General features: G+C 33.2%; 4 protein-coding genes and 2 long non-coding RNA genes across 10 annotated transcripts in view; 3 read left to right on the top strand and 3 right to left on the bottom strand.

Moving 5' to 3' along the window:
- Window positions 1-84: 84 nt before the first annotated feature.
- Window positions 85-692, bottom strand: LOC123677199. The gene is made up of 2 exons (XR_006747077.1): window positions 478-692; window positions 85-425 (listed from the first exon to the last, which is right to left on the bottom strand). It is a non-coding gene; the product is annotated as an uncharacterized LOC123677199 (long non-coding RNA).
- A 180-nt stretch (window positions 693-872) lies between these two features.
- On the top strand, window positions 873-1,673 carry LOC123677178 (succinate dehydrogenase assembly factor 3, mitochondrial). Its single transcript, XM_045613745.1, has 2 exons — window positions 873-1,293; window positions 1,347-1,673. Exons 1-2 carry the CDS (start codon window positions 1,120-1,122, stop codon window positions 1,512-1,514), a joined length of 342 nt encoding a protein of 113 aa, XP_045469701.1. The 5' UTR covers window positions 873-1,119; the 3' UTR covers window positions 1,515-1,673.
- Window positions 1,578-7,097, bottom strand: LOC123677091 (vacuolar protein sorting-associated protein 35). Of its 3 annotated transcripts, none has more exons than XM_045613578.1 (9): window positions 6,956-7,097; window positions 6,560-6,758; window positions 6,291-6,506; window positions 5,889-6,217; window positions 5,617-5,827; window positions 4,703-4,956; window positions 4,203-4,613; window positions 3,194-3,790; window positions 1,578-2,002 (listed from the first exon to the last, which is right to left on the bottom strand). In XM_045613578.1, the coding sequence occupies exons 1-9, from the start codon at window positions 6,956-6,958 to the stop codon at window positions 1,760-1,762; spliced, it is 2,463 nt and encodes an 820-aa protein (XP_045469534.1). In that variant the 5' UTR covers window positions 6,959-7,097; the 3' UTR covers window positions 1,578-1,759. The 3 variants fall into 3 exon arrangements, with proteins under 3 accessions (XP_045469534.1, XP_045469525.1, XP_045469514.1); XM_045613569.1 differs by having other exon boundaries at window positions 4,703-4,896; window positions 6,819-6,967; XM_045613558.1 differs by having other exon boundaries at window positions 6,819-6,957.
- A 168-nt stretch (window positions 7,098-7,265) lies between these two features.
- On the top strand, window positions 7,266-7,968 carry LOC123677166 (28S ribosomal protein S18a, mitochondrial). Its single transcript, XM_045613719.1, has 3 exons — window positions 7,266-7,426; window positions 7,482-7,739; window positions 7,824-7,968. Exons 1-3 carry the CDS (start codon window positions 7,315-7,317, stop codon window positions 7,928-7,930), a joined length of 477 nt encoding a protein of 158 aa, XP_045469675.1. The 5' UTR covers window positions 7,266-7,314; the 3' UTR covers window positions 7,931-7,968.
- Window positions 7,876-10,403, bottom strand: LOC123677110. The gene is made up of 7 exons (XM_045613604.1): window positions 9,410-10,403; window positions 9,174-9,321; window positions 8,977-9,116; window positions 8,778-8,927; window positions 8,580-8,725; window positions 8,317-8,445; window positions 7,876-8,146 (listed from the first exon to the last, which is right to left on the bottom strand). The coding sequence occupies exons 1-7, from the start codon at window positions 9,836-9,838 to the stop codon at window positions 7,963-7,965; spliced, it is 1,326 nt and encodes a 441-aa protein (XP_045469560.1). The 5' UTR covers window positions 9,839-10,403; the 3' UTR covers window positions 7,876-7,962.
- Window positions 10,404-10,509: 106 nt separating this feature from the next.
- Window positions 10,510-24,709, top strand: part of LOC123683970 — a 47,402-nt gene continuing 33,202 nt past the window's right edge. The window contains exons 1-3 of one of the 3 annotated variants that reach the window (XR_006748077.1): window positions 10,510-10,725; window positions 11,553-11,758; window positions 12,376-12,572. This is a non-coding gene — a long non-coding RNA (uncharacterized LOC123683970). Of the gene's footprint in view, window positions 10,726-11,234; window positions 11,759-12,375; window positions 12,573-24,709 lie in introns of those variants that run through there. The other 2 variants (XR_006748076.1, XR_006748075.1) reach the window with 2 other exon arrangements.

The following is a 24,709-nucleotide window of genomic DNA, read 5'->3' as shown; positions in this document are numbered from 1 at the left end:
AAAATCCATTTCTAGATATTTTAATGTCATTTCTTAAAGTTCAATCCATTATTACAAATAATAAATTTCTCAATTCACATAAAATAATTATAAGAAGCTTTAATTTGAATACTTATTCATAGTAACAAAAGGGCACTTTCAATTCAATCTCATCATACAAACTTCTCTTTCATATTATCAAATCACATTAATTGATCAACCTACAAATAAATATAATAATAATAAACAACTTCTATCATATTCGCATCAATGGTCACTTTAGTTCTATGTTGTGTAGCCTTTAGAAAAGTTTCCTTGGAAATTTTTGCAGTCTTTCCCTTATTGGCACTAGTTCAGTTCTGTATAGTGTGTTTATATTCAAAAATTGGTCTGCAGAAGATTTTGTATATTTTTGTAGCTGTTGATATAATAATACCAAATTTCATCTACTAAGAAAGCTCAATTAAAGACGAATTTTGGAAAATTCTACATATATACTGTTTCATTCCACTCCGCAATTAAAATGGGAAACAACAGAAAATGTAAATTTTGTTGTTGTTTGGAACAAAATAACATCAACGTCAAAATCGTATTTGAAGGGAATTCTCGACATTCTCGCGCATGACAGTTACTTTTCATTTAGGATCTTTGGGAGTACCCGTAACTCATGAGCTTCGGGTCCAAATATTTGGTCCGTTTTAGCTTATCCTCCAAACAACATCAGCTTCACAGAATATTAATAATTATTAATAAAAAGGTTAACCAATCAACCATAGACCAAGTTCATTGCTCTATGTAATTATTTATTTCGTTATCTTTAAGTAGTAGATAGTCTATTCTAGATAAAAATATTGATGAGAATTATAAAACAGCATTTTGAGAATGTTTTGTCATTTGCCTGTTTCGTGAAATTCAATTTTTTTTTTGTAGTAAGTAGTGAAATTTCCATCTCTTGGTATTCAATGGTTGTCAATCTATGGCCAAGAAATTGATTGAAAAAATTAAATTGAATGTTGAACAAATATATAAACACAGATTATTGTTAGTCTGTGATATAAATAAGCGAGTGAAATTAATTATTTTCGTTAACTGAAGGTTTTAATTGAACAAAGAGGCAAGATAAATGAAAAACAAATCGAAATGAATCCTAATCATTTGCGACAGGTTAGACTTTTATATAAAGTCATTTTGAAATTAAACAGGGGATTGCCTTCCGCACTGAAAGAATTGGGAAATACATATGTGAGGGATGAATTTAAAAGACATAAAAATTGCGATCAAGACCAAGCAAAGATATTTATGACTGAATGGACGGTAGAAAGTGTTTATTCTATATTGAATCAAAATTTTCATAGGTTATATTTCAGAATTATGCCCTAGATTTATCAAATCAACTTGGAGTCAAAGGTATCAAGGAAGGTTTGAGTGGTGTAGGAAAGTCTTTAACAGAAGAAGAATTAGAAAAATTCAACGATGATCAGATATTACAATTATATGATCTATTAACTGCAGCAAAGTCGAAGGATATTGGATGAATAAATATTTTTGGATAAATTTGAAGGAATAGTACTTAATGTATGTGGAAAAATAAAAAACAATCCTTATGAGCAATATATTTGAGTTCTATACATATATTTTGTAAATAAATTGAAAAATAACATGTAAGATGTAAATAATTAAACTATTAAAATAAATCAGTTGAATAATTTTCCAGATGATATTCGATAAAATTTCGTTCAGCGCTTAAAAGATAAAATTTAACATCATATAGTTAACATGTTTATAGTTCTAATCCTTCGTAGGACACTCCATCGACTTCAGGTGTTTCCAATTTAACCCTTAAATGATCCAATGTATTGTTGAAATGCTTGGTTATTTGTTCAGTTTCATCCGAAGTCTCTAAATTTGGCAATTCTTCTTTTATCTTGGAGATTACTTGATTCAAAATGACAACATTAACTTGATCGTTTCCTTTCTCGAAAAAGTAAATGTAGTGGTTCAGGAGCTCCACAAATAGTTGTACCTGAAATTACTCAAATCAACCAATTTCATCTTTGAATTGTACGTTTGTACAAAAGTTAACTTTGAAACAGTTTAACTAATTTTGGATATTATTTTGTGCCTTTTCTGAATGCTTCAGATTCACTGACTCTAGTGACAGTCATAATCTATCCTGACCTCTAGGTCAGGATAGGTTATGGGAACTTGATAATATACAGGGTGTCCCGTAAAGACCACGTCAAACCGAGGGAGAATGTAGATCAAAGGATAACCCACCTGCTATGACAAAATTCTCATTGTAAAAGTCTTACCGTTTTCGAGATATTTTTTTTTTGTTGAAAATAATGAATTTTTGCCCCTTTCAATAGTTTTGCCCTTACGGTTGGTACAATTTTACATCTTTCTGGTTCATTTTTTCAGTAATAAATAATAATAATATGTACCCATCCTTGGTACAGGAAGACTCCTCGCTCCAAATGATCTTATTAAAAAAAATCTGGATCTGCATGATGTTTTCCAAAATTTGCCGGCAAAATTGAATAATTATGCGAGTAAACAATTGACCTTGTTCATTAAGTAATGCAACATCAAAGATTTCTTAACAGAATTGACAAACTTGATTTTGTCAGAAACGTACCCATTTGGATAAAAACAGCCATATCTTTTTTTTTTTGAATAACAAATGACTTGTGTGATACCTCTTTGAAATCACTATAAAATAGACAATTTATTGGTGTAATGTGCAGCAGTAGCTCGGTACATTTTTTTTCCACTACAATGGGCTAAACTTCATGAACAAAATAATCCACTACCAAAATTTCCAATAAAAATATTTCTCATAGCCCCCCTTTAAAATTTTCGGAGGATGTTTTCAATGTAAACGTTAAAATCATTCTTCAGCAATATTTTACTGAAAAAATTAACCAGAAAGATATAGAATTGTATCAACTGTAAGGGCAAAACTATTGAAAGGGGCAAATATTCATTATTTTCAAAAAAAAAAAAAAAATAACTCGAAAACGGTAAGACTTTTATAATAGAAATTTTGTCATAGCAGGTGGGTTAACCTTTGATCTACATTCTCCCTCGGTTTGACGTAGTCTTTACGGGACACCCTGTATATCAAGTTGCTGAACATAGGTTAACGTCGGTAATTTGGGCAGGACGTATGTTTTGTTTGCTAAATATGAAAATCTAACCCTAAAATATTCACCTGTACGCTAACGTCCATACACTGTTTGGCTATCCTAAGCCCCTTCTTCAAACAGTCGATGACCCTCTTGCCGTCATGAGTCTCTTGTCCGTTGGTAGCCTGATCCTTGCCGCTCCAGAACAGGTGAGAACACGTGGCCACGCCCCTGCACTGATCAGGTTTCTTCAGCAGCTTGCTAGCGGCCAACGCGCACTGGGTCCTCAGGGGTTCTGAATTCTCCTCCGAGAAGCAACTTATCTGCTCGAGTGTGCCTACTATCAAGGTGATCGCGGCCAACTGGGCTTTAGAATCGGATATCTCGTCTTCGTAGAGCGAAAACGCCTGAGACATGAACTCGTAGGCGACGGTCTCGTGATTGTCGAACTTGATCTGATCTATCGCGAGCGCCCCCTGCAGGAAAAGCCTGAGAGGGAGCTCGGCCAGTTCCGCCTTCACCAACGCCATTATCGTCTGGTGGCAGAACTGGAAGATCTTCTGACATTTCTTGTCCCACCTTTCGTCGTCCGAGTTCTTGTAACGGAATGCTAGTTGATAGGCTTGGAAAACCAACGGGGGCAGGGTGTACTTTATTTTTAAAGCCCCGCTTGAGGCCAGGATCTGTGAAAAAATTATTCTTCAAAGTCTTTACTGATGGATTGACTAAATAAGGAGGTTAAGCACTAATCGTTATTATCATCTATCGATTTATCATAATGACTTCCAACAGAAATAATGGAATCTCTATTGGAATGACAATTGACACTTATGACAGATATTCAATAGGACAGTTTGTAAAGCTAAAAAAGGCGACTGGAGGGTTCATAAAGTAGCATTTTGCAGTTCATGCTTAGTAGTCGATTTTGAAAATGAATTAATACTCTGCAGGTACTCTATGTAATTCTGAATGATCACACAAAATTTAATTCGTAAAATTATAACCTCCTGACATTTGACAGCCAAATGACAATTTAGAGATGACAGATATTCACAATACTAACACGGGAACGTCTGATAAGCTGCAATAACTTACCTTTCTGGAAGTAGTCATGATCAAGTACTGATCGTCCGGAGTGTCAGCCTTGAAATGATGGATGAACCTGGCCAAGAGGCATTGCTCCTCCGCCAATTCCTCGGGGTCGAAGTTGGCGGCCGCCTGGTCGTTCTTGTCCGAAACTAGGGTGTTCAAGAGAGTCAGAGCCTGTTCCACCTCTTCGGCAGATGGAATGATTATCTCGTGGTCCAGGGCATTATTCAGAATGTAGATGCTGAGCGATTTGCGCCCGGCGAAGTCCAAGTGTTGGATGAGGGCTGCGTAGTGTTTCAGTTTCAATATCACCAGAAGGTCCTTGTAGTGATCCAGCGGTATTTTTAGTAACTTCTGCAGTTCCCTAGCCACCTGACTGTGGGATTCTATGTGCTCCACACCCAGTCTCTGGAATATCTGTGAAACACACAAGATTAGCTGATAGTTCATAATTCCGGAACCTAAAAAAAAACAGGCAAAAATGAATATAAAAAATAATGCAATACCTCCACACTGTTCAGCATGACCGTATCTATATAATCCACTCTATCTGGGTAACATTTAAGGGCCAGATTCACCAGGGCCACCTGCAGAGAAACCATATCTTCAGGTGGCAAATACTGCCTGTTCGCGATGATCGAAGCTACCTGATCTGAGAAAACTTCGAACAATTTAACGTCTTTCAACACCGAGGCTGTACCTGCGGAAAGAACTGGATTAAAAATGGTATTTGGGTCGTAAAATGGCTTCTTGGGTAGACCTAGAAACAACAAGGAAACAAGGTGTTAGCAACAATAGCTACATCGAGAGAAAGAATGCGGATTAAGGGTAGTGTTTTTGTGGTTTCGACTTACACACATTTCCCTTCAGGCGTATACTGCAAACTATAGCAATTTGGATTAAAGGACCGATCTTAGCAATTTTGTTTCGATTAATACAGAAAACAACAAGGCATTCATAACGTACACACTTGCAGAACTGAGCAGCGCATGGCCACTCAAAGTTTCAAGTTGATAATACTTTTGACATAAAATCAGTACTTGCAAATGATCTATCTCAATGAAAAGATCAATTCAATCCGAAATTAATAAATTTTAATTGCGTAATTCCATGAAACAATTATATGCATAAGAATATGAACAAATGCACAAAAGATTCCAACTTCAACTAATATTTTCAATCTATTCATTACATGTTTAGAACTTTAGAAGTTACCCATTATAACATGCCCATGCGTACGATATTGAATGGTCTGCCCAGTTCTGCAAAACTGTAACCCAATAACCGCATATTGTAAAAAAAAATAAATAAAATAAAATAAAAATGAATTATTTTCATATCACAAGACTGGGTTGGAGTATTTAATTTTTGTTAAAATAATATTTCCGCTGAGAGAAAAATTCTTATAAAATATTCTTACCTTCTGTCCCGATAGCTTCAGCCCTCTGACTAAATGAAGCCAAGCGCTCCATCAGACTTATGACGATATTTTTAACATTAACTCCAGCTTCTAGCTCTGCGCAAGATTTTAAGAAAGGAGTCAATGTCTGAATGTGAAATTCGTCGGGAAATACTTGAATAATGCATTCCATGAGATACTCCTGCGCTATCGCATCACGACAACTAACCACCTATAATTGAAATTATTCAATTAACCTCCAATTTTAGACAAGAACAATTTTTTTCTCTCACCTGTTCTAAAATCCCAGGTAGCACTAATTTCTGATACTTTTCGAGGGTAACAAACTCCAACTGACTCAGCCTCACAAGATTCGTTCCAACCAATATTCTAAGTTCTTCTCTCTCTTTCTCCCGATGTTGCCTCTCTCTTGAATGACCTTGGTGTTGCATACGCACCCAAAGTTTGTTCATTTCTGCAAAATTCATCAACACAAAATCTATTGAATCTTTTATGGTTCCTTCTGATAAATCTTCCTCCTCTTCACAGTCGGGCAAGACATTCCTAGTACACTGCAGAAGATAATTTCGAAGGAATAATCCACGAAGAGGATGTTGGACACCTAAAACATTCACAAATCACACACCTAAAATCATTTTCAATTCATTTGCTACTAAAAATCTCTCATATTGTACCTCTGCACATTTCCACTAAATCTTTTAGGAGATCCCTGCGAAGGGAGGTATTGGTTTTGATATATACAAGGCCAACTGTTATCAGTAAATATAATCTAGGAACAATATTTCCTGCGTATTGTACCAATTCATAAAGATCCGTCACTTTTCTTCCCTTTTGAAATTCCTCCAGTAAGTACACCTCTAAATGCCTTAGTTCATCTGTGACTGCCATATCTTAAAAGTGACATGGTTTTAGTATTGAAGAAATTTTATTTATTCAAACATACATAACTCATAATATGCTTTTGGAGATAATAAGGACGTTCTTAGCTCTGCTAACATCGCACTTGCATTTTTAAGTGCATCCATTAATTTGTTCTTATCTAGAGCTCTTTTCATATGAAACGCTTGAGATTTCACCACACCTAGAGCCTCTTGAAGATGACGCTCCTGATCCTCTAGAGGTGAAATCTGCGGAGGTGTCGGCTGAAAATAAAAATTGAGGATGAATTCGAGCTAAACCCACTAATAAAATAGAAAACACACATCATGATCGCGAACCCTATTATCTCTATCTTTAAGAAGATATTCATATCCTTCATAAATTTTAGTATTGAAAATCCCGCTATATATTGCCATCACTATTCACCATCTAGATAAGAATGAATGAAACTCTTTCTTACCATTTTTTTAATATTGCGAACAAATGTTATTCCTTATCTTAATGGAAAAAAATCGTAGTTTACAATTAAATCCTTGAAACCATCTTGTATTTTGATTATTTGATTAAAATAGTGTTCTATGCTCTTTGTATTGAATATTTTCATCGAAAGTTTTCAGTATAAAAATAAAATTGATATAAATTGAACGAATCGATCAATAACTTCTAATACGATAGAATATCCATTATTCATGAAAAATCAAAAAAAGATAAAAATGTTATATACATTCGAAATTGCTGACATTCTGTCACTTAACCTTTAAAATATTTTATAATTTTATAGTAAAAAAAATTTAACTCAATTTTCTAGACATAGCATCAATGATGAATGTTATAAATAAATTAATATCTTGCAGAACATTTAGGATTCCGCCTGTTTTTTCAATAAACTCTCAGAAAATATCTACAACAGGCACATTACATTTGAAACAGAGTAAGATATTCGAATTAATCATTAAGTACTAGTAATTTTTTTGAATTCTTTTCAGTTATCACGAAAGAAGAAGGAAATAATATCGTTATACAGGGTCAAATTGTTGATTCTGAGCGTAAACCTTTTCTTGTTGAGTGTGAAACCAATGCTTGCCCAATATGTTCTGCTCGATTAAATGTTAAACATACGGATGTCTTAATTTTGAGTCAATTTGTTAGATCAGATGGTTGTATGCTACCACGTAGAGTTACGGGTTTATGTAATAAGCAGCAGAGAAGAGTATCCTCATTAGTTACAATGGCCCAAAAAGCAGGTAAAACTGAATTTCAATAATGAACTCATTCTGTTTATGACTACATATAAATCTTATTTTTGAATAACTATTTATAAATTTCAGGTTTAATGCCAAATCTCAATCCATCAAATAGTAAGAAAGATCCACTAAAACGTTACCAATGGAAAAAGTTTAATAAATATTTTGATGAAACAACAATAAAAGATTAAAATGTAACTTTTTACAAAAGAATATATAATAATCAGTCTTCATGCAATTCTTCTTCTAAAAAATGGTCATCTAGGTCTAGGTCTTCTATTTCATCTATCAATGTATTTTCATGTTCGGATATATAAATTGATTCCAATTTTTCTGTCCTTACTGTTTCTGCCTCAACCATTTCAAATAGAGGACTTCCGATGTAATTGGGATGTTGGTGAATTTCTCTGAAAATACCAGAACCAAATTCAATGTATAAATAATTCAGCATTGATTTCATGTATAAATATCTAGTTCTATGGATTTAACAAAGAATCTTTATAATCATTAAAATTAAAAAGATATTCAAGTGTCAAATGATTCTAGATTATTAGAAATTTGTGATTTATGCTCTCACCTGAAAACACCCAAAATTTGATTTGGTGTCAATTCCCTGAATTCTGTGAAAATTCCAATATGCTTGAAGTAATCTTCATGATGTAGTTGTGGTACTATAATGTGTTTTCCGCAACCAGGAACGCATACTCTACGATTAAAGAGCATTAAAAATTATCAGCAGCATTTATATAGGTGAAATAAGATTGAAGAGGAAAATGTGTATTCATTATTGTTTAATTGCAATGTGCTTTTGAAGACTGAAAAATTTAATTTATTACTCACTCTAATACAGGTATTATTCTATGTGACCTGTTGAAAAATTTCTTCATAAAACAATAAAATGGCAATAAATCATGGAAAGGTAATGGGAGATCCTTTTTTATTACAGCACGAACGAGATATAAACTATCCTTGTCTGTGTTGTGCGGCTGTAATAATAAAGAATTAAATTTTTCCAATTTTTTGATAATTCACACAAACCTTATCTAGATCACAGCTTTCAATATTTTCCCATGGTAAAAAAGCTGCCCTAGGTAGTTTTGTCAATAATTTATATTCAAAGAATAAATTGAACATAACAGTTATATAATTATAACGCTTCAAATATAAATCTTGTTCAGTTGATAGTGACTACAATCAAATAATTGGAATAACAAATTATTTATATTTTTTTACTTACCAAATATTGATATGGTTTCATAATCAAAAATGTTTCTGTTCTACCATATGAAGATAAAGATGTTTGGTTTGGTATGGTATTAATTATGTATTTAAGAAATTTATCACTTAATAATGGTCCTATTATTGATAAGGCTGGGTCTGAAAAAATTTATCTTAATAAAAATACACATTTATAAGACCATTAAAGGTACTTACCATCAGTCCAGCCTTTTTTAGGAACATTTTTCAGAAGTGTTTCCTCTCTAACACCATCATCCTGTCTGTCTGAATAATTAAACTTTGATAAATTCAACAAGTTTTTGGAATACAATTGTAATTTATTCCGATTTCTAGATACCAATTTCTGAAACATTTATATTTTATAACAAAAATTAGCAGGAAAGAGTAAATTCACGCTCTTCTAATATCAAAAAACTGGGTTCTTAACAAACCTTCAACAATTTTCGGAACGATTCTGATGGTTCAAAAAGTTTTATTGGTTCAATTCCTTTTTTTAATAGAAGTCTTGTAATCAATCCTAAGCCAGGATGACATTCTGCTATGACTTGTTTCGCATTCGTATTCAGATAAGGTAGAATTTCAGCTACTACTTTTCTAGCGACTAAAGGATCAATGAGATATAATGAATCATATGATTTTTTTCTAGTAAGCAAGTCTGCTGGTATTTGACTCTTTATCTTAGAAAAGACCTGTTTCGAGTTAATGCAGCATAGTTGAGGATTAATTGGTACATCTGTAAACTTAAGAGGAACGTATTCTTTTTGATCTTCAAGTTTTTGCGCTATTGTAGTTGAGTAAAGTCGTTTTGAGCATAATAAGAAATTTGAGTTGAAATAAATTAAACAATTTTTTTTCATCATTTTGAATTTTGTACTAAAAAATGATTTACAAGAGGTATGATTTCAAATAGTCAACATTTGAAATTATAGATGAAGTAACTAGTAAAGTAAGAGTAAGGTTAAATTGTAGAGCATGAATCATTTGAACTACTATAAATTTCTTCAACAACCAGTGGCGTATCGAACAGAAGGCATATTACAAAATGATGTAGTTGCATATTTAAAATAATAAACTTTTTTGAAGTTCAAGATCCGACTCTATTTTTGGGACCAGGCTCCTTTTTGTTCAAAGGACTTCAAACTTCAACAATAGTTCTGGCTGTCATTTCTATCAAAGTATGATAATTTCTTCATGTAACGCCATCACTTCATCTGAATTATCTGTTAAGTACCTAATCAATGGACACTCCAGAAATTAATTCAAGACATCTCAGTAATGGACTTCCTAAATCCTAGTGTATCGCTTAGTTCTCATCGAATGTCGATTCTGATACTTGCAGAGAAGAATCAGAACGTAGGTAAAGGTAAGATGTTTTTAGACATCTTAGGTAAAGGTAAAAGCGAAGATATGCGTTTTTTTGAACACCTGACATAAATTAGATATGAGATAATAGATTTCTATGGTCATAAAAAAACATCATTTTTTATGGTAAATTATTGTTATTCTATGTTATCTATAATATTATTGTTTGATTCTTCATTGAAAGTGATATTAAGTAAAATATTGGAGAAAAATTGTATATGGGACATAGGAATAGAGAAATTATAGACAAATTAAAGATGCAGGTGTGGTAAAAGCATAGCCAGAACACTAACAACAACTATTTATATACCAAATCTAAAGATAAAAGCAGACCTTGGGAATTTCAGATTGTGATACTCATTCAATTGATCAATTCCAAGCAACTGTAAGTACCTACAAGAGATTTTAGTTACATAAACAACTATTTTTTTGAAGGTATATATTCTCTTTTTATTGTTCATTTTTATTCATATCGGATGTGAGGTTAGATAGCGAAAAACATTAATTTCCTTCATTACAATAAGGCACTACTCACTTACTACTGATTTCTTATTTGGAAACAGAAGTAATACTTATATACTGTGTCCATAAAGTATGGAACAAATTCATTTTTAGCTAAAGAGACCATTTTAAGAAATAATCCGGAAACACACGCCAATTTTTTTCGATTTACCGTATTTTAAAATAATAATCTAATATACAGGGCGAATTACTTTCGAGTAATTTTTTTTCAAATGGAACACCCTATTTTGTCTCAATTTTCCGATTACTCTAGCTGAGCTGATTCCAAAAATGATCACATGTTGATTCCAATTGGTACAGGGTGGACAAAAATACAATAGTTTTGTGTGTGCTCATAAGGTAACGCGTAACATTCTTTATTAGTTAAATTAACAATATTATCAAAAATACTTATTGTCTCAAGTGAAGTAGATACCTCCTTAAAATCAAAGAAGGATGGTCCTTCAAAACTCTCAATTTTTTCAAGAGTGAGTGGACACACCAATATTTCTAGACATCTTATCCCAAGGTTTACTGTGAGCTCATTTTTTATTTTTTAACACCTGATGTTCAAGATAAACTTGATTCTATGATTGTTAAAGTCATAGAAATATTTGATGTCTATGTTCACAAAATTTCATAGGCACTTTTTGTGTTAGTTGATATTCATGATTCTATGTTTCCTAAATCGCTTCGTATTTTTCTTGAAAGTGATATCAACGTAGAAGTTGGAGAAAATTTGGATGTGATCATGTGAATTGGATTAGAGAAGTTACAGACTACACATTCAAGGTATATGGTAGAATGATAGACATAAAATCAACTATTTATATCTATAATCTAAGGGCAAAACGGGACCTCCAGAATTTCAGGTTATGGTCCTTATTGGATCATGAAGAAGGAAATTTCAAGCTACTGTAAGTAGTTTCATGAGATATTTGTTACTTTTTTTATTGTTCAATTTTATTCATATCGGATGTGAGGTTAGATGTCTCTTATTGAAGATATCCAAAAATATTGGCGAATGGCGATCTGATTAGATTTTGTTCAAATATCGGTTCGAACTTGACATTATCGGTAATTCACTTTCATTTTTTTTAATACTGACGTTTTTTTTATGATACTGATCTATTCCCATGGAGACGGCAACGAAAACATCAATTTCTCTATTCAGAAGGCGCTATAAAATGAAATGTTTCCATTTCCATGGAAATCAAGTGAAATACCTACTGGCAAACTCCTAAAAATCAAAGAAGACCTGTCCTTCAAAATTCTCCACTTTTTCAAGAGTGAGTGGACATACCTACCTTCCACTATTTATTATTTCTAGACATCTTATCCATGGCCTAAGATCAGCACATTTTCATTTTTTCTAACAGCTGATGTTTCGGATAATCCCGATTCTATGATCTTCACAGTCACAGAAATATAAGATTTCTACTCATAAAATTTTATAGGAATTTTTGTGGTTAGTTGATTGATTATATTCTAAGTTCGTTTTCTGAATTTATTGCTTCTTTTTTCCATTTGAAAGTGATGTCAACGTGGAAGTTGTAGAAAAATTGGATGTGGATTGGAATAGAGGATTAAAGATGTACTATGGTATGGTGAAAGAAAAGCTTAACACCGACTACATATTTATGTATTCTAAGGACACAAGAGTATCTCCAAAAATTCAGGTTATGGTATCTACTGATTTAATCGTGACGAAGGAAATTATTCCAAACAACTGTAAGTATTGAATGATTTATTTGTTACATAAATGTTTTCACTGCAAACTTTGGCGAATAATGGAAAATAATGCTCATTTCATTGTTTATTTTGTTCGCATCGGAAGTAAGGTTAGACGTATTTTATTCAATGCTATTATTTACAAATCCTTGAAGAAAATTCGACAGATATTGAGAATCTGGCGCTAAGCTCCAGGTCCTCCCCTAACTACCGCCGACTGATTGACGACCGAAATGCTTACAAACAGTGTCTAGAAATTAGATAAATGGGAAGAAAGAGCAGTAAACGAGTGTCTCTCTGATTCAGTCGGCATCAAAGAATTCTCCGTAGTTGAACTCACGGTCCATTTCATTCACTAATGATCTAGACTTGATGTCTCGTTCGCTTTCGGTAAGATTCAACAACGCACCTCCCAACTAGTCTCAACAATGTATCTATTTCTTTCGTTATTAATTCACGTTGGCGTATGGAAAAAAACTTTTTCAGTTCGGAGTATATAGGGAATAGTTATTTTGCTATCTGGAGCAGATATTTGTATTTTCCCATCGTAATTTCTGAGAATGTTAGTTTCTTTTCACCAATATCTACATACGATAAGTTTCAAATGAAAATTTGAATTAACAATTATGACTGTTGTTTACGAATAAGTGAGAAGGATTTCAGTGGGTGAATCCTTGCCGGAAACTAAAAGGGTGTCTTTCATGTAATATGTAATCAGAAACTTTTTTTAAGTCTTTCCTTAGAAAATTATTCTTTTTCAAAAATAATAAATAAATATGTTTCTTTCTTGAAATTGCTGAAGAGGAGAAGTGATGGCGTTCTGCCATCATCGTGTTCTAATAAAAACAAAACGAAATGAAAATATAAGAGCCCACCTACTAGATTTTTTCGATTTCATTTACATGAGAATTGCTTTCACTGACCTAACACAAGAGTTGAAAAATTTTCACAATGAATCGTAATTCTTTCTGACACATACATATTTTTAAGTTGAGAAATTTTGTTCCATTGAAAAGTTTGGTAAAAATGTCATAGAGGTTGCATGTGTTTCTGCACCCTGTCAGAAGGACACAAGAAAATATTCATGAGTCGCCCTTTATTCGTAAAACATGCCCACTAGATGCCATTCTTTCGACTAAAAACTGTTTGAATTTCTCTCATTCTTGGAAGCGTGTACATTTTTGAAGGAAAGGCCTAAGAGCATTATTATCGGATAATAATTATAAATTTCAGAGGGATATTATAAATTTTGAGTTTAATCCTAATAGGTACTTACTAGGTATGTAATATTTTTATGATAACAGTTGATACATTTTGAAAGGAGAAAAATCGAATCTATATTGATGCTTGCATACCGCATTTCGTATCTTCGAGAAAACTTCGAAAAACCACGATTGTAAGGAAAATTTGAAATAGCTTATAATTCTATGGTCAAGTCTCAAAATTTTACATGTCATAAAATTCTATGGTCGAGTCTCAAAATTTGACAAACTCAACTCTAAATCAACTCAAAATCAACTCAAACTCAACTCCAAATCAACTCTAAATCGACTCTAAATCAACTCTAAATCAACTCAACTCGAAATCAACTCAAGATCAATTCAAAATCAACTCAAACTCAACTCAAAATCAACTCTAAATCAACTCAAGATCAATTCAAAATCAACTCAAAATCAATTCAAGATCAATTCAAAATCAACTCAAGATCAACTCAAAATCAACTCTAAATCAACTCAAACTCAACTCAAAATCAACTCAAGATCAACTCAAAATCGACTCCAAATCAACTCTAAATCGACTCTAAATCAACTCAAAATCAACTCCAAATCAACTCTAAATCGACTCCAAATCAACTCTAAATCGAATCTAAATCAACTCTAAATCAACTCCAAATCGACTCTAAATCAACTCAAAATCAACTCCAAATCAACTCTAAATCGACTCTAAATCAACTCTCAATCGACTCTGAATCGACTCCAAATCAACTCTAAATCAACTCAACTCGAAATCAACTCAAAATCAATTCGAAATCAACTCAAGATCAATTCAAAATCAACTCAAAATCAACTCAAACTCAACTCTAAATCAACTCAAAATCAACTCAAAATCAATTCAAGATCAATTCAAAATCCACTCAAAATCAATTCAAGATCAATTCAAAATCAACTCAAAATCAACTCAAACTCAACTCTAAATCTCTAAATCAACTCTGAATCGACTCTGAATCGACTCCAAATCAACTCTAAATCGACTCTAAATCAACTCTAAATCGACTCTAAATCAACTCTAAATCGACTCTAAATCAACTCTAAATCGACTCTAAATCAACTAAAGATCAACTCCAAATCGACTCTAAATCAACTCAAAATCGACTCTAAATCAACTCAAAATCGACTCTAAATCAACTCAAAATCAACTCTGAATCGACTCTAAATCAACTCTAAATCGACTCTGAATCGACTCCAAATCAACTCTAAATCGACTCTAAATCAACTCCAAATCAACTCTAAATCGACTCTGAATCGACTCCAAATCAACTCTAAATCAACTCTAAATCGACTCTGAATCGACTCCAAATCAACTCTTAATCGACTCTAAATCAACTCAAGATCAACTCCAAATCGACTCCAAACCAACTCTAAATCGACTCCAAACCAACTCTAAATCGACTCTGAATCGACTCTAAATCGACTCTGAATCGACTCCAAATCAACTCTAAATCAACTCTAAATCAACTCTAAATCGGCTCTGAATCAACTCCAAATCAACTCTAAATCGACTCTAAATCAACTCAAGATCAACTCCAAATCGACTCTAAATCGACTCAAAATCAACTCCAAATCAACTCTAAATCGACTCCAAACCAACTCTAAATCGACTCTGAATCGACTCCAAATCAACTCCAAATCGATTCTAAATCAACTCCAAATCAACTCTAAATCAACTCCAAATCAACTCTAAATCGATTCTAAATCAACTCCAAATCAACTCTAAATCGACTTTAGATCAACTCCAAATCAACTCTAAATCGACTCTGAATCGACTCCAAATCAACTCTAAATCAACTCTGAATCGACTCTAAATCAACTCTAAATCAACTCTAAATCGACTCCAAACCAACTCTAAATCGACTCTAAATCAACTCAAGATCAACTCCAAATCGACTCCAAACCAACTCTAAATCGACTCCAAACCAACTCTAAATCGACTCTGAATCGAATCCAAATCAACTCTAAATCGACTCTTAATCAACTCCAAATCGACTCTAAATCAACTCCAAATCAACTCTAAATCGACTCTAAATCAACTCTACATCGACTCCAAATCAACTCTAAATCGACTCTGAATCAACTCTAAATCGACTCTAAATCAACTCTTAATCGACTCCAAACCAACTCTTAATCGACTCTAAATCAACTCTAAATCGACTCTGAATCGACTCCAAATCAACTCTAAATCGACTCTAAACCAACTCTAAATCGACTCTGAATCAACTCCAAATCAACTCCAAATCGACTCTAAATCAACTCCAAATCAACTCTAAATCGACTCTAAATCAACTCTAAATCGGCTCTGAATCAACTCCAAATCAACTCTAAATCGACTCTAAATCAACTCAAGATCAACTCCAAATCGACTCTAAATCGACTCAAAATCAACTCCAAATCAACTCTAAATCGACTCCAAACCAACTCTAAATCGACTCTGAATCGACTCCAAATCAACTCCAAATCGACTCTAAATCAACTCTAAATCAACTCCAAATCAACTCTAAATCGACACCAAATCAACTCTAAATCGAATCTAAATCAACTCTAAATCTACTCAAGATCAACTCCAAATCGACTCTAAATCAACTCAAAATCAACTCCAAATCAACTCTAAATCAACTCTAAATAAACTCTAAATCAACTCAACTCTAAATCAACTCAAGATCAATTCAAAATCAATTCAAAATCAACTCAAGATCAATTCAAAATCAACTCAAAATCAACTCAAGATCAATTCAAAATCAACTCAAGATCAATTCAAAATCAACTCAAAATCACCTCAATATCAATTCTAAATCAACTCAAAATCAACTCAAGATCAACTCAAAATCAACCCAAAATCAACTCAAACTCAACTCAAACACAACTCAAAATCAACTCAAACTCAACAAAATAGACAATAATTACAAGGTTTGGTCTAAACTTCCGGTCACTTGAGAATTGAAGAAAATGAGGAGGAAAATGCCAAAAAAAGGGACACAAACGTCCAGAAGTTCAAAATCAACTCAAAATCAACTCAGTTGAGTTCTATGGTTGAACTTGAAACTTGACATATTGAATATTTCTGTGGTCGATTCTCAAATTTTGACATATCGTATGATTCTTTGATTGAGTTTTAAAATTTAACATTTCGTATAATTCTATGGTCGAGTCTCAAAATTTGACAAATCGTTGAGTTCTATGGTAGAACTCAAAATTTGACATATCATATAGTTCTATGGTCGAGTCTAAAAATTTGATATATCGTTGAGTTCTATGGTTGAACTTGAAATTTGACATATTGTATATTTCTTTGGTCGAGTCTCAAATTTTGACATATCGTATGATTCTTTGATCGAGTTTTAAAATTTGACATTTCGTATAATTCTATGGTCGAGTCACCCACACAGAGCCATCGTTGGGCGTGGTCGGTATCCGGACGGGTAGCCGCTCTCAAACACGTGCGTTCTTCTAAAGACTTTTACGCCAGATTTTAATGTGTTTTCTCTAATTTTTCGCATCTTTATGTTTTCCGAAGTTCGCGTCAGACGTTAACCCGGTCCTTTGAAGTGCCTCGACGTGTCCTCCTCGCCGGGCATAGCAGAGAGGCACGTGCGTTCGCATAGGAGCGTGACGTTTGCGGCCAACCGTGAGACGGTCACGGTGTGCTGGCAACCGTGATATGGCCGAGGCGGGGCCCTCTGCGCCTCTTCCTTCGCCGACGCCGACGTCCTTTCTGCAGCCGACGCTATAAGATCGTCCTGGCCGACGGACCGCGAAATTTCGAATAGGAGGACCGTCGGTAGGAGATTCTGCGGTGGACGCGGGTTCGAATCTTCACGAAAACGAATAGGAAGTATCGACTTTCAATTTCTGAAGATTCGCCAAAAATGAAAGTACTGATTGCGAACCTGTAATTCCGGAAATATTTTTTTTTGTGAATTTGACTCGCTAATGTCACCAATCCTAAATCAGCTAGCTCGGTTGATCGCTTCGAAAGTTAGAGCCGTTCGAAATATTTTCAAATTTCCGAAAATAGGTACCTATATCTCGAAAACGAGAGTCGTGAGATGACTTTGAATATCATTTTTATAAGTTTTTAATATCAACTTTTATATCTGTTATTCTATTCCGAAATATCCTTTTTCCCGTTTAGCGCACTGTAAATTGTGAATTAGAATTCCCGAGGTATAAAAAAAAGAGTACATTTCAGAAGAAATTAATAGATATTTATTTCATTGTAAAGAGGAACGTATGTCATTAACGATGATACAGATATATGCCAAATGGCCGCCACGGCTGCGGTTGCAGAACCATATCCGTTTTAAGAAATTTTCCATTACTAATTCGCACATTTGTGGGGTATGTTGAATTTTTACAAGTTTTAATAATCATGGCTCTTGTTCTGTGTTCTATCCAAGAGAAACAAACCATTGCAACTTTCAATAGATATGACTACAAATTAAAATTAGGTAGATAAAATTTAATTAATTTCAAAATGCAATGCATTAAAAAAATACACATGAAGAAATTTTAACAGCATCGGCAAAAGGTATGTTTAAAAAAACATATCGAAAAAGTCTAATTTTCGATATGAACGTGAGTAAACAGTTTTGCGACTGGCGCAAGCACGAAAACTTGTATAGGTAGAAGGTATAGGTATATGCGAGGTTGTTCCTCTTGTATAGGTACTTATCTAAAAAGCTAAAAGCATGAAATCATCAACATTCAATGATCTAAATTTGTCTAACTGTGAAAGAGAATATAAACGTAGGTACTTGATTTTTGGAAAACCATCGAGTTTTTGAAACGACAATAGGATAGTTATCTACGCAACAAAAATATGAAGTTTTATAACTGCAAAACAAGTATCAAAACACATCATTGGAGATCCAGATGACAAGTGGTTGCTCGAAAAAATATAATTCCATATTTGGTGCATGCAGACGAGACAATTTGATTCGTCTTAACATCGATTTAGGTAATTTTTTTTAATATGTATGTCATTTGCAGAATATTCACTGGTTTAACAAAAATTTCAAACGTTTACAATTAATGTGAAAATAATAATTTTTGATAATGTGGATGCCCAATTCCCAAGATCGATGAGGAATCGGCAAACCTGGGTTTTCGTCAACAATAACTAATTTAGTTATTAATTATAGTGTTAACGATTCCCCACCAGTTTCACTATTGCCGGCCGAGAAGGTGTTCCGCGATGATCCAAAAATGCTTCTGCGACTGCAAAATATCTCCATATTTGTAGTGAATTTTAAAAATTTCAATGCGTCGTTGAAGCGTAGATACATCGTTGCGTTTTTAGTAATGGAGTAGTTTTTACTTTTCAAATCTCAAAAGATGACTGATTCAAAAGTAACTGCTGTCCAGATAGCGGTCTATTCAAAATGCGACCTCTTGTTGGAATCAGAAATAAGATAGTTGAATTAGTATGAGTGAAAATAACGTATTGAAAATTTTTATCTCAGAATCTATCTCAGAAACAGCGAAATATTTGAAACTTGGAAACGAATCAAGATATCCGTGATCAGTTTTCTGATATTTTATTATGTATTCCAAAAAAAGGAGAATGGTCTTTGAATTATTTTCCTTCAACCCTCATATAGTTCTCTAGGCATCTAATTTGGGACACCCAGTAAAATCAGTTTCAGTTGCGTATCAACTAAATCCACGTTTAAAATCTAGATGTGACGAAAAGGACTGTCAGTAATTGTAAAAATCAAACGCGATATGAATGCCGATCGTAATAAAAGCGGCAAATTTGAATTGCTCCAACGCCGCCTCCGTTCTCGGTTCCACTCATTTGGTCTTCCAATGTACCGTAGTCGAGGCCGACTACGATTATAGAATAACCTCCTTAATAAGCTGCCCTGCTCGTTTCCTTTCTTCTTTCTGCTTATGCTGATGCTTGTGCTGATGATGGCGGCTCTATTTCGGTAACCGAAAACATCTCGCTGTTATTTCGCGATGCTCGGAAGCCCACTAGGAATTCGGGGGTTCTTATTATACTGCACATTTCTCGAAAACATATACCCAGCATTGAATGAATCAATGAAGTACCAAATACACACAATCAAACTAATATGGAATCTCAAAATTTGATATATCGTTGAGTTCTATGGTTGAACTTGAAATTTGACATATCGTATAATTCTATGGTCAAGTCTCAACATTCGACATAACGTTGAGTTTTAAAATTTGACATTGTATAATTCTATGGTCGGGTCTCAAAATTTGATATATCGTTGAGTTCTATGGTTGAACTTGAAATTTGACATATTGTATATTTCTATGGTCGAGTCTCAAATTTTAACATATCGTTGAGTTCTATGGTTGAACTCAAAATTTGACATATCGTATAATTCTATGGTCAAGTCTCAACATTCGACATAACGTTGAGTTTTAAAATTTGACATTGTATAATTCTATGGTCGGGTCTCAAAATTTGATATATTGTTGAGTTCTATGGTTGAACTCAAAAATTGACATATCGTATAATTCTATGGTCGGGTCTCAAAATTTGATATATTGTTGAGTTCTATGGTTGAACTCAAAAATTGACATATCGTATAATTCTATGGTCGAGTTTCAAAATTTGACATATCGTTGATTTCTATGGTTGAACTCAAAATTTGACATATTGTATATTTCTATGGTCGAGTCCCAAATTTTGACATATCGTAGGATTCTTTGATTGAGTTTTAAAATTTGACATTTCGTATAATTCTATGGTCGAGTCACCCACACAAAGCCATCGTTGGCCGTGGTCGGTATCCAGACGGGTAACCGCTCTCAAACACGTGCGTTCTTCTAAAGACTTTTACGTCAGATTTAATGAGCATTTCTCAATGAAGTACCAAATACACACAATCAAACTTATATTGAATCGCCCAGTATAATTTAGCGAAATATAATTTAATTTGAGAATACAACAGGGTTTTTCTAAATTTGGGGGTTTCTTCGAATAATTTTAAAAGGAAAGAGTTCTATACACATTGTAGAGTCGTCGGTCGTCTTTTAGGTGTTTTTCAAGTAAAAAATAAGACTATGACTATGACTCATTTTGTATTGATTATACCAGTTCATCGAATCTTTACCTACTATTCTTCGCTACAGATTTATAAGTCAGCTTACTAACTGGATATACATAATAATATGGATTTCAACGATTATATTATTAGGAGGATTACTAAAGAATTGTTTGAAATTTTTTTCTCGAAATCGGTAGCAGATATGACAAAACTACTAAGAAGTGTAGTACTATAAGTTAACATTTCTTTTTATATTTTTCCAAACTACATGGGCTTCACCAGTCCTATCTTATGAAGAGAAGGTGCAATAAAAGAAAAACCAATTTTAACACCCTGTATCTCGGAAACAAAGCGTTTGCGGGCCCACGTTTATAGGATTTTTTTTTTTAAATTATCCACAGACTTTTTCCCTAGAAATATAAATGCAAAGATGGTGTGGTTTATTTTTCACCCTCAGAATCATCAAATATCTTCACGTAACCAGGTTTTTTAACCTAAATAGGTACATAGAGTAGATATTCAGTTTTTTCTAGACAGGACACAACTTTGTGTTTTCGATGGGAAACCTATGTTTGTTCCACTTTTTTGGGTTTTAGATAAAAAATAAAAGCTACCTCATTCGAACCCTCAGTTCGAAAATGTTGACTGTTTTCGAGATATTTAGCATGACAGGTTTTTTTTTCATATAATTCGTCGGAATATTTGATATAACAAAGTTATGGTGAGTCCTATTGAAATTAATTACTGATCAATAATTATACATGAGATGTTGTTTCGATCGGTAGGTATATCGAATCTGAAACGGACCATTGTTAGATATAGAGGGTATGAAAAAGAGCTTGCCAAATTTTTTAAATGAAAATGTGTACACCCTGTATATTAGAGGTTCAATAAAGATGCATAAACAAAGGCATTGAGTACCTATATCATAGCCTGAAATCCACAGGTTTTCCTTAAAACAGCTCTTTTGTCGTAAAACGGTGAATATCCATTTTTTCCTTATGAATACAATTAATCATTTTTAAAGTTGAATTCATTCCGAGACGATTGATGAAAATGAAGAAAATATATCAAATAAGAATTTTTCGTAGAAACAGATGTTTTAAGGGGAACCGTCAGATGCATTTCGCCATATGGTGATAAAATGTGTAGAGCCTTCTTTTGTGTACTTATGAATCGATTATATGCCGATTATATGTAAAATTCAAAATAAGGAAAATTCTACAAATTTTCATTTATTTCGATCTTAATTGAATCCATTCAAATTTATAGATCCAGTGATAAACGGCTAGATAGCTCGAGTTGATTCCAAAAACAAGTATTGTTGTTTTATTGATAATCCTTAGAAAACTTGTTTTTGAAATTAGTCACCGTCTGTTCCTGAAAAATTTATATTGTATTCAATTGAATTTGAAAATTTGAGATATCGGAAAATTTTTGTTGTTTCATAAACTTTTGACAAGAATTGCTAGAATAACTGTATAGGTACAACAAAAAAACAAAAAACTATGGAGGGCAAACAGAAATCTAATCGCTATCAAAATGGTCTTGTGGCTTATTCAGTTATCTAAACAAAATTTATTCGAAAAACTGTGGTCTCAGACTCTAGAATGAGAGAAATAATAATATGTAATACCTGCTTAAAACTGATCTGGAGTTGTTATCATCGGACATGGCTATTCCACGGGAAAATTATGTCGAGAAGCTTAAGAAATTCAAGAAATCAACAAATCAGGAGAAAAACCAAATTTGGAAGTACCTATTACATTTGAACATGTTGATTTTTTAGTAGTAGTACTAGTAACTGTTAATTATTTCCTCTAAACAAATGGCCATCGACCTAGGGTCCTTTAGCCAATTTTTTTCAATCAATTTTCAGAGTGAAAATTACAATTCTTGTAGTTAATTAGGTATTTGTGGATTATTCCTCTCAATCCCTACCGCAGTCGGAATCTGATCTGAAGAATGATCTGATCCTGATTCTATACTTTTTTTGGAATCAATGAATTGAAATTCAATTAACTGTTCGAAAAAGCTTTGGAACTGAATTTTCTTTTTTTCTAGTGAAGTTTGCAACTACAAATGTTTATTTCCTACGAGTTGATTTTTCATCGTTACAATGTTGACAATTCTCAAATTCAAAGATAGGCTAGGAAATATCAACTTGTTGTTTTCGTCGACTTGCATGTTTTATCGCGCTGTCAGACGAGCGTCGCTATGGAAACGAGCGTCGCCATGGAAACTTTCCCACCTATGGAAGGAGTGAATAATTGGTAGAACATGCTGCGTTTCTGGTCATAGGTATCTACCATTTATCATTACAAGATACAACTTTCTTCGGTGTCGGGCTCTTTCTCCAGTAATGAAAATGAACTCATGCAGTTTTTATGACAACACGCTGTCATCCAAAATTATCGGTAATTTTGATGCACTTGTGCAATTACTTACGATAATGTGATCTATTTTATTTCCTAGCCTATCTTTGAATTCGAGAATTGTCAACATCGCTGAAAAATCAACTTGTTGTTTTTGTCGACTTGCATGTTTTATCGCGCTGTCAGACGAGCGTCGCTATGGAAACGAGCGTCGCCATGGAAACTTTCTCACTATAGGTAAATGGAAGGAGTGAATAATCGGTACAACATGCTGCGTTCTGGTCATAGGTATCTACCATTTATCATTACAAGATACAACTTTCTTCCGAATGTATTCATTTGTTTTTGTACTTTTAAAACTCATAGATTGGAAACGTAACAAATTGATTTTTGCATAAATTATTGTGGAATTAAACTTCAAAATAACCCATCTTTACCACTCGTAAACTATTTCTTAGAATTCTGCTCCTTACAAAAATATATTGATATAATAAATTTTAATCAACAGGTTTCACAAAGAAACTTAAATTATAGGATAATAAAGGATATAGGTATCTAATGATTCCTCAATTCACGAAATACTTTTAGACTATCTTGTCCTCTTGATCTTATCGTGATATGATATTTTTCTGAAGCAGCCTGAAAGATCGACAAAGATACATCGGCATTTCTCAGTCTCCTTCAAAAGATCCAGTGGGCGTTTTTAAGAGACCTCGCACATGTATGCAGAATTTTAAAATATGATTTATTGCCGTTTCGGCTTCTATTGATGTTTCTTTCTGATCGTTCATTTCTTAGTTCAACTCTGTTGACGAATTCCCATTCATTTTGTTGAAGCTTCTTACTTCAAACTGAGTTTACTAACGTATCAAATTGAAATGAATTTTGACATTTAATTGAATTTATTCCGTGATTGGATTTTATTCAGAAATTCTTATTCATCTCCTTTATTTTTTCAATTGAGGAATAGTGCACCTACAACTTGGAAATGTTTTTGGGAATAGGTAGTACGATTTGTTGTTATTTATTGTTTTGCGGAGGATTTTTGTAAAATCCATTATTTCAACGATTCTCATTTCAAATCGAAAAAAATATATTTCACTTGGGATTTTTGAAAATATTCAAGATTTAGAGGATTCTCTCCCTTTATCTCAATACTTCTAAGATATGATATACTGTATAACGCTATAAAATATAAATGAGAGATGATTCAAAGTAAACTTTTATTTCTTTAGAAACTCTCCTACTTTTTTGTATTGAATTTTCATTTCAGTGGATTTAGTTTGCACTATTCATGAATAATTTGTACTTATGGATAATTTCGACTGAGATTTTTCACTGCTTTTTGCGAATTCTATTTGCTGCATATTTTTGAAACACATAGATAAGTTATAATTTGAAATATAATGCAAAATCCGAATCATCAGATTTTGTTTAATTTTTGTAGGTGATTATCGTCAGTT

Source organism: Harmonia axyridis, chromosome 1, assembly GCF_914767665.1.
Source record: "Harmonia axyridis chromosome 1, icHarAxyr1.1, whole genome shotgun sequence".
Lineage (NCBI taxonomy): Eukaryota > Metazoa > Arthropoda > Insecta > Coleoptera > Coccinellidae > Harmonia > Harmonia axyridis.
The sequence above is the reverse complement of the archived record's forward strand: the minus strand, read 5'-3'. Positions and strand labels throughout refer to the sequence as shown.

Excerpts from the sequence above, each read along its gene's own strand:
- LOC123677178 (XM_045613745.1), top strand. The coding sequence starts at position 1,120 with ATGAATCCTAATCATTTGCGACAGGTTAGACTTTTATATAAAGTCATT. Across the intron at positions 1,294-1,346 it reads TATTTATGACTGAATGGACG|AATTATGCCCTAGATTTATC; the intron begins GTAGAAAGTGTT and ends GTTATATTTCAG.
- LOC123677091 (XM_045613558.1), bottom strand. The coding sequence starts at position 6,911 with ATGGCAATATATAGCGGGATTTTCAATACTAAAATTTATGAAGGATAT. Across the intron at positions 6,507-6,559 it reads AAAAGCATATTATGAGTTAT|ATATGGCAGTCACAGATGAA; the intron begins GTATGTTTGAAT and ends GTCACTTTTAAG. Across the intron at positions 6,218-6,290 it reads TTTAGTGGAAATGTGCAGAG|GTGTCCAACATCCTCTTCGT; the intron begins GTACAATATGAG and ends TGAATGTTTTAG.
- LOC123677166 (XM_045613719.1), top strand. The coding sequence starts at position 7,315 with ATGATGAATGTTATAAATAAATTAATATCTTGCAGAACATTTAGGATT. Across the intron at positions 7,427-7,481 it reads CACATTACATTTGAAACAGA|TTATCACGAAAGAAGAAGGA; the intron begins GTAAGATATTCG and ends AATTCTTTTCAG. Across the intron at positions 7,740-7,823 it reads TACAATGGCCCAAAAAGCAG|GTTTAATGCCAAATCTCAAT; the intron begins GTAAAACTGAAT and ends TATAAATTTCAG.
- LOC123677110 (XM_045613604.1), bottom strand. The coding sequence starts at position 9,838 with ATGATGAAAAAAAATTGTTTAATTTATTTCAACTCAAATTTCTTATTA. Across the intron at positions 9,322-9,409 it reads CGTTCCGAAAATTGTTGAAG|AAATTGGTATCTAGAAATCG; the intron begins GTTTGTTAAGAA and ends TAAATGTTTCAG. Across the intron at positions 9,117-9,173 it reads TAAAAAAGGCTGGACTGATG|ACCCAGCCTTATCAATAATA; the intron begins GTAAGTACCTTT and ends AAATTTTTTCAG.